This window comes from Mesocricetus auratus, unplaced genomic scaffold (assembly GCF_017639785.1).
Source record: "Mesocricetus auratus isolate SY011 unplaced genomic scaffold, BCM_Maur_2.0 Super-Scaffold_100676, whole genome shotgun sequence".
In the NCBI taxonomy this organism is placed as follows: domain Eukaryota; kingdom Metazoa; phylum Chordata; class Mammalia; order Rodentia; family Cricetidae; genus Mesocricetus; species Mesocricetus auratus.
The window spans coordinates 32,389,491-32,402,535 of NW_024429266.1; the positions used below are offsets into that span (position 1 = coordinate 32,389,491).

The window sequence follows — 13,045 nt, forward strand, 5'->3', positions numbered from 1 at the left end:
CATACTAAATTGTCATTACATATACACATGTACTGAAAAACTGCACTCTAAGTATACAAAATAACTATGTGTCAACTAAAATAAAACATAAAGGGTGTTAGGGTAGCTCAGTAGGGAAAACATCTGCTTTACAAGTAAGAGGACCTGAGTTCCATTCTCAAAGTCATGTAAATGTGTGTGATTTGTAATACTGAGCCAGGGAGGCAGAAATAGAATATCTGGGGCTCCCTGGATGGCTGGTCTAGTCTAATTGGTGAACTCCCAGCAAGAAGACTGTTTCAAATAAGGTAATCAACAATCCTAAAGATGATATTCAGTTCTCTGGTGTGAACACACACACACACACACACACACACACACACACACACACACACCTTTAGAAAGGTCCCTAGGCAAAATATATTTTCAATTGTTATCTTCTTTGTGTACATGTGTCTACCCACATTAATTTTGGATATGTCGCCAGCCAAAACAAAATGCTATACTTCTCTCTCTAAACTAACACATATTTTGCCTTATATCATGCACATGAATTATACCTAAAAATCAGACCAGTGGCTCTTATAAATGCTTATATTTTAGTATTTAACTTTGTTGATTTAAATTGCCACAGTCCAACTGCACAAGATCAGGAATAAAATGATGAGGGAGCTATTATTTAAACCCTAGGTATTCAACAGAGATCCTAGAAGGGTTAGTAGGAGTACAGCCTATCGGGCTTTAATAAAGAATTAGTTACTGAAACCTGCCTTCAAAGTGTTGCTTAATTTTAATTAAAAAAAAAAACCAAAAAAACAGAAAGACCAAACTGGTCTTCAAGTTAGCAATGTCTGCCACCAAAGTAAGAGTGAATGTGCAAGTGTGTGTGTGTGTGTGTGTGTTCACACCAGAGAACTGAATATCATCTTTAGGATGGCTTCATGCTAGGCACCCAAATGAAAATATAACCTATGAACAGGAGGAAAAACAGACAATAAAGAAGAGAGATTGATTACAAAGAAATGTCTTAACAAATATTTCTAAAACTGCCAGTGGCTACAGGGAACCATAACACAATATTGCCACTAGCAGTCTGCATTCCACCCGCAGGGAGCTCCACTTAGATAAAGGCTGATCCTTGGCTCTGCAGCTACAAAAACTTCAAGATGAACTAGGGTTAAGCAAAGTTAGTGGGTTTACTAAATAATTGCTTAGAGAGCCATATAGGAAAAGGACAATATACAATCCTATACCATGGGTGCAGGTTTCTCCAGAGAATTCTGCTTGAGAATATGCCATTACAGCAGCTATATATGTGATCCTGTAGCTTTCTAAGTTACATTCTTCAAAGGATGTAATTTATAAGTTTTAAAGGTTAGGTAAGACTTAAATTTTAAGTTTAAAAATTAAGAAAAAATTATGAACTACTTTATATTTCTTTTGTTTTGTTTGTTTTTCAAGACATAGTTTCTCTGTATTATTTTGGAGCCTGTTCTGCAACTCACTCTGTAGATCAGGTTGGCCTCGAATTCACAGAGATCCGCCAGCCTCTGGCTCCTGAGTGATGGGATTAAAGGTGTGTACCATCAAAGCCTGGCTACTTTATATTTCTTTACATACTTCTAAAGAACTTCATTTTGGTTTTATGAGATCATCATTTAGATTTAGATTAGATATGGTAAAACCCTAGGCTGCATGTAAACACAGTTTATTTGTATAGTTTAACATCCTTGCATGAGATGTCTGTAGGAAAACACACTATCTTTCTATGCAATTTTGACACTGTAAGTTGTTGAAGTTTCTTGGCTTTCAGTCAGCAAGAAAGGCATACAGATTCTAGGGTTAATGGGACTTCTCATGTCACCTTAATTGTCCCTGCCATTTTATCCTGTGAAAATTACCCACAACTTAATGCTGTCAATCTATTGTAAGATATATAAGACTACAAGCTATAAATATCTAAAATGTCAATCAATCCTACAATTAAATGTAAACTTTTTTTCAAATATGAAATTGGGTATGTGACTTTATTTAAATAACTGTCTCAAGAAGGCTTGTAGAGGGGAGCATGTCCTCATCTTCTGCCTCCCACCCAAGCCTCCCATTGTGATTTGTCTTAGAATGGGGACAGCAGGGGGAGAAGTGGCTAAGGAGGAAAAACATTATGAAGGAAAACAGCTTCTTACCTCTAATCAAGCCCATTTAAGAACCACTGGAGAGTATGCCAGAACTCACAAGAGCTCAAGCTTTCGTACCACATAAAGGGAAGTACTGACCTGAGACTCCAGATCTCATTTTGTCCATTAGCTATCCCACTTAAACAGCAGGTAAAAATCATTGTACTGGTGTTATATCTCCTTACAACTACTGTAAGAATAAAATGAAATGTGAAATATCTTTACAAAGGTGCTATCAATGAGTAAAAACTTTTTTGAACTTAAACCTCATTTTGATATAAAAGACTACAGTAATTTGAATTGGTTCACAGTCTGACACAGTATAGAAAAAGACAAAAACACCCAGAGACCAATTAGGAAAGAAAAGGGGATTGCTAAGACTACCTAATACATATCCTACTCCAAGAGTCTGAAAAAATTTAAACATAGTTTAGCAAGTGCAAAATACATTCACTGATTAACTCTTTGAATAGCCAATCTCACCAGAAAGAAAAATGGGAGATTCTTAGTGAAAATATTAGTAATTTTAACTAAAAACATTCATTGGGCCGGGTGGTGGTGGTGGTGGTGGCGCACGCCTTTAATCCCTGCACTCGGGAGGCAGAGGCAGGCGGATCTCTGTGAGTTCAAGGCTGGGCTGGACCGACAGCCTCCAAAACAATACAGAGAAACCCTGTCTCGTAAAAACCAAAAAGAAAAATAACAACAACAACAAAAAAACATTCATTGGATATTTTCACACTAGAATATAAAATGTAATACCTATACAACATAGGATAAGGGAGTAGGATGAATTCTTTTTATTTATTTTATGGGTTTGTATGGGTACTTTGCCTACAAGTACGTCTATGTACCACCACCAACATGCCTGGTGCCTATGGGGCCTAGAGAAGGGATTAGATCCCCTGGAAATGGAGTTACAAACGGTTGTGAGCTGCCGTGGAATCAGACCCCAGCCTTTTGGGAGAGCAAGTGCTCTTAACCACTCAAGTCTCCTCTCAAGCTCCTAGACTTAATGACCTTTTTATACAGTCAGGTGATGAACTGTATAAAAAAATCATTAGTTTCACTCCTTAGCTGACTAGCTTTAACTGTCAACACAATCTAGAAACCCCTGGAAAGTATCAACCAAGGGACTGTCTAGATCAGGCTGACCATAGCATGCCTGTAGGTTTTCTCCATTCTTAACTGGTGTTAAGACGACCCAAGCCCACTGTGGGCAGCAGTATCAGGTTTGGAGTCCTGAACTGTACAGGAGTGGAGAAAGCCAGCTGAGTCACAGGCAAGAAAGCTAGCAGCATGGAACATTCCTCCCTCTGCTTGACTGTGGATGCGACTCTCTTAAGCTCCTGCATTGATCTCTCCACAATAATGAACTGTAACTGAAATTGTGAGCCAAATAAATCTTTTCTTCACTAAGCTGCTTGTAGTCAAGGTATTTGTCACAGCAACAAAAATGAAACTAGGACACACCTAAGAACAAAAGCAAGTGCCAGCTGCTTCGATTCACCACCAGTTCCCTACAGCCTAGCCTGTTTACTCTCAGAGGGTTCAAAGTCAATGTCTAAATTATATGTTGAATAACTGACTTCTCACTTTTTACACCTTATAAATGACCTAAGGATGCTGGCATGTTTGTTTTCTTTTACTTTTTTGAAAACTGAAACCCAAATAATTGCTAAAAATTAAATTCTACAAGCTGCCTATTTGTTTTACTAGTTTCTGCCTTATCATGTGACAGTACTGACTGGACATGAATGCAAACACCTCAGCTAGGCAGGCAGTGGTAGGTAGCACAGCTTTAATCCCAGCGCTTGGGAGGCAGAGACAGGCAGATCTCTGAGTTCAAAGCCAGCCTGGTCTACAGAGTGAGTTCCAAAACAGCCAGGGCAACACAGAGAACCCTGTCTCAAAAACAAACAAGCAAACAAGAATGCAAACATCTCTTAGATCCAACCATATACTGTTTAAATTGTATATAAATAATCACAACCATTTGTGTTTCAACAAGTGTTACTTTTGAATCTAAACAAAAGCAGAAATACAAGTTGTATTTCTGAACAAGCAATATCCAATATCTCTCTCAATGGTTACAATCTCTAGCCCTATAATACTTAATAATACCATACAAGGCCAACTCTAAAGTGAACCAACTTCCCCAAGAATAGTGTTCAAGCCAGCTTTCTACATCATAAATATTAAGTTAATCAACAAGTCCCTTCACAGGAAATGCCCAGCCAGGATTCTACTAGTTTTTGAGCAGGAATGGTTAATTAAGCTCTCTTTATCCTACAACTAGTAATTAAAACTCAAAAAAAATTCAAGACAATCAGATTCATATTTTGCTTAAAGCCCCTCTTAGATGCCAAATAACTGAATCCTACTGTGTCTTTCAAGGTGGCAGATGTGCTGTAATGACTATACAAGTTGTTTCTCAAGTCAGAAGTTCCAGTATATATACACGGCGCTGTAGTAGTGCCGTGCAACACTGAACATTTTTTAATAAATGTGTTTCCCTCATTACTATAGTTGAAACGTGGAAATGGTCGTTGAACGAATTTTGACTACATTATTACCAACGATAGAATTACAAGTGTCCTGCCCATTCAAATAGGAAACATTTACACATATCCACACCCAATGGGTACTTAAAAAGATTAATCTGTGGGTGTAAAACACCCACAACCGTATTTCGAGCATCATCTACTGTATTTAGAATAGAGTCTAGCCAGCAATTCCATCCCTCAGAATTCCAGACAGTAGTCGTCTACCTCTTAAAACCTAATTCGCATGAACTACTCCAGACTTGATGCCTAATCCACTAAATGGCCAATAAATAAATAAATAAATAAATAAATAAATAAATACATTCAAGATCCAAACTACTGGCCCAAATATTTCCTATACTACATAGCCACTTATTGGCTATCCTTAGGCAGTCCCTTACATGCCTTCAGTTCCTGGACACCAGCACCCACATCAGCGTAACCCCATTTTATCACTCTGCCTCGTGATCCCAGTCCACCTCCACCTCCCAACCACACTCAACTCGAACCCCAGCACCACCAAGCTCGGCTCTCCAACAGGCCTCCCCACACCGGACCCTGCCAGCTTGAGCATCACACACTCGTGGTCGAGCGTGCAGGGGCAGCTCTGCGAACCCACCAGACGAAGTCGTTGCTTTTGTCCTCGTAGGAGTTGTGGATCCCGTTGCAGAGCGGGGCAAGCAGAGGTCGCTTTCTACTGCTGCTGCTGCCCAGGCTGGAGCTGCTCCCTCCAACACCGGCGCTGGGCCTGGCCGCGCAGCTGAGCCGGGAGAGGCCCGCGGACACCGCCCCGCCGCCGCTCGCGCTGCCGCTGCCGGACACCGCGGCCGCCACTAGCACAGGCCGCCCCGGGCCGCCGAGGCCGCCCGAGCCCGCGGCCGGAGCCGCCCCGCCAGACACCAGCGTCGCCGCCGAGGCCGCCGCAGAAGGCGGCGACGGAGACGAGGATAACGACGAGGAGGCGGAAGTCACCGAAGAGGCCGCCGAGGAACCGGGGCTCGTCCCAGCGGAACCCGAGCCGGCCTGGCGGCTACCTGACATCGTGCCTCCCTCCTCCCTCCCTCCCTCGGCCCTGCGCTCTGAGGCGAGGGCCGGGACTGACCGCGACCCTCCGCCGCCCCCGGCGCTCAGCCCCCGAGCATCCTGAGGACGCGCCGGGAGGTGGGCCGGGGGAACAATAAAGTTGGGCTCTCCACCGCCGCCCCACCGCCGCGTCCTACGCGAGGGGGCGGGGGAAACTATCACATCAGAGGAGCCATTACTGCCGAGGAAGCCGCCGGGCTAGCCAACCCGGGCGCGCCGAGGCGGCCGTGCTTGCGCACGAGCGGCGGAAGGGGCGGGGCACCCGGGGCAGCTGCGCACGCAGCGCTGAGCTGTACGGGGAGGCCTAGTGTCTGCTCCTGCGTGTGGAGAGCTGAGCCCGTTCCTGACGCAGTACAGGGGTGGCCGTTTTAATGGTCAAAGGGTGGAAGGGAGTGAAGTGACGGGAGAAGTAGCCGGCTTGGTCTGGAGGACCAGGAACGCTCGAAAAGCAACTGCTTACGCGTCCCCCGGCGTGGACGCTGGCGGATTGCTCTACTAAACCTGAGGCGGGCGGGGCGGTGCAGTAAGGTCTGCGCATGCGAGCGAGTGGGCGCGCTTGCGGATCTAGACTGAGAACTACTGAGATTGCTCCTCGAAGTCTCTCTCCTGAGGTTTCGCGTTGTTGCTCAATGGTGTGGCAGGTGGCAGGAATATAATTTGTGTTTCTGCCCTTGTTTAGCTTCAGAAGTCCTAAAAAAAAAAAGTAGGGGCCCAACCAGGTCAGTGAAAAGGGTTATGGGGTTTCAAACATTTTATGATACCAGAAATTATTTGACTCATGTTCCCCTTGTCACTTATCTAAATTATCTCTAATGTTTGGTAAAATCTCTTTAACAACTCCTGATTTGTTTTCATAGAAGCCACAAACCTAGTTCCGAACAAAGCCCTCACCAGAAATTGCAAACTAAGCCTAAACCTTGCTGGTTTGGGGCGGGGGGAGGGGGGGAGGAGGACTTATTTTGCTAGAGACACCTTCTGGACATGGACATATGAAGGGAAAACTCACGGTGTCTAATGTCGCATCTGTCTGATGACTTATTTGTTGTCCCATTTTTCCTCAGATTACGGACTGCTGTCTTGAGATAGGTACTGGCATTGCCTTTGCCTTTCAGTGTCTCGGTTATTGTAAACCTTTGGGCCACCTCGCTGAGTTGAGGGTCATCAACCCTGCAAATCCCTCTCGCTTTTGAAGTTTTGGAGGGTTTTTTTTTTTCTGTGTGTGTGTGAATTTTCAGTGCTGAGTAGCAAAAGCCAAATGTAATGCCCTAACATTTTTCCGAAGTCATTGGGTCAAAAGAGGGTGTAAGTTGTGAAACTTTTTTCTTATGTAATCTCTCAAAAAATGCCCCGGGACTTTTTAACCCTGAAAAACCTCCATGGTCTTACACAAATTAGTGATTTTTTGAGCGGCACCCCAAATTTCAGTATTAACGTACAGGTAAAAATGTTTAGGGCCTGGAAACCTGTGTATACAATGGGGTCCCAATCAGGGTGCTTGGATAAAGCTGCCTCTAAAACAAGACCAAAAAGACCTTCCCTGCCTCCACCCAATATCTTCTCTTTCATCTGAAGTAAAGAGTCAGAGGGAGTTGCTGGCAATCTTCCCAGGTGGCAAGCACAGATCCCAGAAGGGCAGTTAGGGCTTGGGCTTATCAGAAAAATGTGGGTCTGGGTCTTCCAGTTACAAAGATTTGAAGCAGAGAAAGAAACAGAAAAGGATGACACCCTACCCCTAAGTCAGCAATTCTCAACCTGTGGGTCTCAGACACCTGGGAGGGCCAAAATTTCCTGACCCAGGTGCCAGGGACCACTTCACATGACAGGAAGACAAATGGCTAACAACAGCACACAGAAGGAGTCACCTACCAGCAGAATCCTGAGAAACTGGTAGAATTTTAATCAATGAAGTTAACTAGAGTGAGTACAGGCCTTTTTGGGAGATGAGACAAAACAACAGAAACAAAATCAAGAAAGCAGAAAACTTTCTGGGTCAAACTTCCCCCTCATTCATAGCCATTCATACAGTTGGCCAGCCATTTTTTTCAAGCAAAATCGAAACCATATGTCTCGTTCAGTACAGAACCCGGATACAGGAATTCCGTTATTGGCCTCCAAACTTAGTGTGGGAGGACTGTGTTGAGTGTAGGATAAGAAAACATTCAAGTAAGCATAACCACGCAATGATTGAAAACACAGTCTAAGATCAACACATGAGAAATATTTGGAAATTAGTAAGAGGATACTACAGCAATCCTAAGTAGTTCTAAAGGCTGATTGCTTGATAAACTATGTTATATTGTTATAGCAAAATATCCAATGTGGGCTGTTTGTTGAAAAGATTTATTCATAGTTTGAGAGACTGAAATTCCAAGATTGGGTAGCAATATCTGACTCACTTCTAGTGGCTATGTCACAATCTGACCGAAGGCCGAGAGGGAAATAGTCTGATGCAAAGGAGCCCAACAAACATTTGTGGTGGGCTTGCTTTATAACCATCTGCTCTTGAGAGGATGGCTTGTTCTCCCTAAGACCACCATCGATCCCTCTCCAGCCAGTACCTACATGTTATTCACTATCCCCTCCCTCTCAAAGGTTCTGTCACCCCAACACAACCCGGGACTAGTCTCTCTTTTGTAAAATCACTCAAACCATACTAAAGCCATAGTTAGAAAATTTGCTGTGACCATGATTCTCTAACACTGGTGTAGAGAAGAAACATCCATATGGCTTACTTTAAAACTATAAATTCCTGAATTCTACCACAAAGATTCTAACTCTGGTGTAGAGCCTGTGACTATGCATTCCCCAATATCCAAATGAGCTAATGCAGGTAACACTGTGCGTTAAGAGTCTCTTTAGCTACATGATGAGAATCTGTTTTCAAACAAAACAAAAATGAAAAGAAGTGTAAAACTCTGGTTAATAATGTAGGGAATATAAGAGAAATGAAGTAATCTCTTCCAGGGGTGTATTCCAAGGGGGAGAGGTAATACAATACAACATGTCTCCTAGGCACAAATCAAGAGGACTTGAAGCCTATCTTCAGTAAAATCTGAAGTTACAAAAGGAAGCTTGGTAAGTATGATGCAATTTCCCTTCATACTAGATAAATAAGTAAAAGTACACAATAATTTCTGTTGGTAAGACCTGTTGGGAAAGCAGAAAAGAGGAAGCATAGTGCATGAAAATGCATGAATCACATAACACAAGGAAGCAAGACAACACAGGAGAAACAACAAATAGAATAGTTGAAAAAGTAACCATACTAAGCCCAAATATTTATTAGAATACCATAATGCTAACTATTTAGTCCATGAACTGTAAAAAAAATACAGAGTAAAGACAAAATCCAAAATCTAGCAAAAGGAATGAAGGTAGAATGGAATGATTGACAAGAGATTTGAACATTCTGAATGTGTTCCTGAGATAAAATACGAAATACACTATTTTAACGAGACAAGAGTGCTGGTTTCAATCTGCGGCAGGTTCTGTCCTTTGCAAACAACCTCTGTCTATATCCAGAAGGTCTCCACAAAGTTTCATCTGCCAGACCCACCTAGAAGAACTGGGGCCTGATTGCCCTGAGACTGTTAATCAGGTCTATCAGAGAACAACAGCTTCCCCATGATTTCTTGCGTTGATGTGGTATACTTGACATGCATTGATGTTGTGAAAAAGACATAGGATTAAAATGATAAATTGAGAACCATAAATTGGTACCTACCTATAACCTGAGGAGCTATGTGAGACAACTGAGGCAGGAAGATTGCAAGTGCAAACCCTACCTAATCTACAGAGCAAGTTCAGGGTTGTGCAAGTCACTAAGTGAGAGCTGCTTCTCAAAAATAAGAGAAGTTTAAAAGAGCTGGGATGTAGCTGATTGGCTCAACCCTTAGTGCCAAACACAAACAAACTAATACTAAACTCCAAAGAAAAACAAGGAATGTTTTTTTGTTGTTGTTCATTGTCAAAATGAGAAACAGGGAAATCTTTATGAACCCAATAACATAAGATGCACCTATTCAGGAATAATTCACTAAAACCAGAAGTGGAACGAAGATCACACAGAGAACTAGGATTTCCTTGACATTATTTGAAGGCATGTATTTCTCCAAAAATATCTAACCCACTGTTTTCATTGCATGAAATTTTACCATTATCTTGGCTTTCAAAATTGTAAACATTTATTAGAGGAGCTACACTAGCAGCACCAAAACCCTCACAAGTAAATCATATTGTTTTAAAGTTAATTTTTTATTTAAGCATTTCTGATACAGGGTACTGCTTCTAATTTTGGCTGAGGTGTTAAGAGAAGCTTTTTCCTTGCTTGCCGATTTGGTATATCCCCCGCCAATCGCCTGGGCTCTGCCGCGCCAGCCTGGTTCTAGATCCGCATGAGTCCCAAATAAACACACAGGAGGCTATATTCATTATGAAGCTGTTGGCCTTGTTTGTCCCTTACTGGCTAGCTCTGCCTTAAGTAATTACCCCATAATTGTTAATCTAAGTATGTTTCTTACCGGAGAATAGTTCCCGGTGTCCTACTCCCATGGCGTCACATGTTGACTCTCCTGTGTTTCTCCTACCCAGAATCCTCCTGGATTCCTAGCCCCACCTATCTAGATTCCTATTGGCCAGACAGTGCTTTATTAGCATAAGACTTCCCCAACACTGAGGTATTACAAACTATGGCCTGAACCTATCAGAAGTATTGTAACAATAAAAAAATGATAGGAAGAACTGTATTAATGTGCATATGAGTTACTTAAGACTAGTAATCTTTAGAAAGATTCTCCAGATGGAAAAAAGCAACAGTTATTGAAAAAATTAATTTATGTACACTTTCCACAAAGATATTGGAATGTTTGGTTTCACTGAGTATCATAAGCCAAATCAGAAGGAAGTGTAATATGTTCCACGAAAACAACATAATTGGTATCATTTGATTTTTTTCATTACCTTGTATTTAAACTAAATAAGGTAATATTACTGGTCTTTTCTCCTTGAGTTTCAATGCCCAAACCTAACTAAGTGATATGAACAAACCATAAAGTTAGACTCAAGAAATATTTAAAACAGTCCTCTGTCATTTACAACTTGTATTAAACCAGTCTCGTAAGTTAGGAGTGATGTTTTCTTTCACCTAGTATCCCAAATATTCTTCGGAAATTCACATCATAACATCTCCAGTTCCCATTCCTGTCTTAGTAAAGATTATTTTATACTATGTATTATATTTTAACATAAAATATAGTCAAGAAAAGACAACTGAATTATGACACTAAATATAGGTTTATTCCTATGTAGGGGAAAAAAAGACAAAGGGGGAATTTTCCTTGGGAAAAAGAGATTGCAAAATAACTTTAGTGCTTAGAATAAATCCTTTGCCTCTTTGCCCTTACTCTTTATTCATATGCTCATGTCTAGTACCTCCGTATGACTTGGTATTCCTTTTTTTTGATTCTCACTTCGTGGGAGTTGGTATTCTCCTGACTTGTGTTTCTGTGATCAAGTTTCATGCTATCAAGTTTCATGAGGAGACTCTGATTGATGCAGAGAGAGATGATGTATAAAATTAAAGAAAAGGCATGGTAATTAGAAAAAGAAGGATGAGTTTGTGTGTGAGTACAGAAGAGAAGGCTGTAACATAAATAGTATTTATTGTTGGATTATGTAATAAATTAATGATGTTAACATAGTGATAAGTTATGAGCCTATATAAGCAACCTGGAATGAAAAACATTAGGTATCTGAACATAAAAATTCTAGTTCTATTTATATTTGCTTGGATGAGAAATTTGCATAGGCACCCATTTAACCTTTTAAGATGATATGAACTTAAAGTAAACATTCTCTCTATTCACAGCATCAGTGTAACAGGTTTTTTGTTGTTGTTTGGGTTGGGTTTGGTTTTCTTTTTTTCCATATTTTTAGACAGGGTTTCTTTGTGTAGTCCTGGCTGTCCTGGAATGCACTCTGTAGACAAGACTGACCGCTAACTCAGAGAGATCTGCCTGCCTCTGCCTCTGCAATACTGGCATTAAAGGTGTGTGCCACCACCCAGCAATGTAATAGTTCTTATATTCTTACTCTGAGTTGGCAGATACAGCAGGTGTTTCTTTTCTCACATATGAATCCTCCCACACTATACCTTGGGCATCTATCATTGAACCATTTCATCAACTACATTTGCACTTACCAACTTGAAATAAGATAGCAGAAACTAATAGTGTCACATCTTCATTTTGGAAAAATTAGGTCAAAACAGGGATCATATTGGGCAAAATTTTGACACCCCACCTTATATTCAGTGACTGAACATTGCTGACTGAGCAGAAGAATCTGTGTTTGACCTTACCTCAACTGATACAAGAAAAAAATCTTGGATTTTAATTGCTTGAACCAGTCACTAAGATTGTTATATACCAACTATTCTTTCTTGTATGATATCATGTTACTCTCAGGCACTTGGTGTTTGCCAAGATATAACTAGATGTTGGTAAGGAATGTGAGGAAATTACAAATGGAATCCTGTATTGAAGATCCAATTAAGTATTCCCATCCAGGGTAACCACAGCAAATCACCACAAGTTTAACTTCATAAAACAAGGAAGTCTTGCTTCAGCTGGATTATTTATAAGAGTCTCACAAGAAATATAAAAAAGCTAACATGGCAATGTAACCCACTAGAACTTTGGGATACTCTGCCTCTAGACTCAAACAAATTATTGGTTGATTCAAGTTAATAGAACAGAAGTTACCATTTTGCTGTTGGTAGACAGTATACGGGACATCCTCAGGGGACTTTTATATCATCTACTACACTGAGATCCGTAGTATCTATGAAAGTTTCCTTCCTCGTTGCCTATCTTTCAATGAGTTTGTCAATCATTCTAGTTAGGTAGCTATATGCTATGAAACAAAGATAAGTGATAGACATTGTATTTTGATTAAATTAGTCAAACCCATTTCTAAGACTGGTATTCCAAATTAGAAAATGAAGATAAGAAGAAGGCCAAGAGAGGAGGTAGAGACTATCATAACATATGAAAAAGCCCAGTAAGAGTAATATCCAAGCTTGAATATCCAAGTAATTTCAAAGCTTGAAAGCTAGTGTGCAACAGCAGAATGCCAGAGGGAAGAGAGAGAAAGGAAAGTAGATAAGAAAGCCAATGTAGTGAATTGTGTTCTGCAGTTTCATCCACTGAATCCTAGAACAGAAGACTAACTGTTTGGGGGATAGGGCTTGTGATGGTTAAT

At 41.0% G+C, this 13,045-nt stretch overlaps 1 protein-coding gene and 1 long non-coding RNA gene across 4 annotated transcripts in view; one reads left to right on the forward strand and one right to left on the reverse strand.

Moving 5' to 3' along the window:
- The window catches only part of Cop1 (COP1 E3 ubiquitin ligase), a 113,837-nt gene extending 107,840 nt beyond the window's left edge, over positions 1 to 5,997 (reverse strand). Inside the window, exon 1 of one of the 3 annotated variants that reach the window (XM_040737265.1) lies at positions 5,322 to 5,997. In XM_040737265.1, coding sequence (XP_040593199.1) covers positions 5,322 to 5,743 — 422 coding nt within the window. In that variant the 5' untranslated portion in view covers positions 5,744 to 5,997. The remainder of the gene's footprint in view (positions 1 to 5,321) is intronic. The other 2 variants (XM_040737264.1, XM_040737266.1) reach the window with 2 other exon arrangements.
- A 700-nt stretch (positions 5,998 to 6,697) lies between these two features.
- LOC121136613 overlaps positions 6,698 to 13,045 on the forward strand; it is a 65,979-nt gene continuing 59,631 nt past the window's right edge. Inside the window, exon 1 of the long non-coding RNA XR_005873649.1 lies at positions 6,698 to 8,860. This is a non-coding gene — a long non-coding RNA (uncharacterized LOC121136613). The remainder of the gene's footprint in view (positions 8,861 to 13,045) is intronic.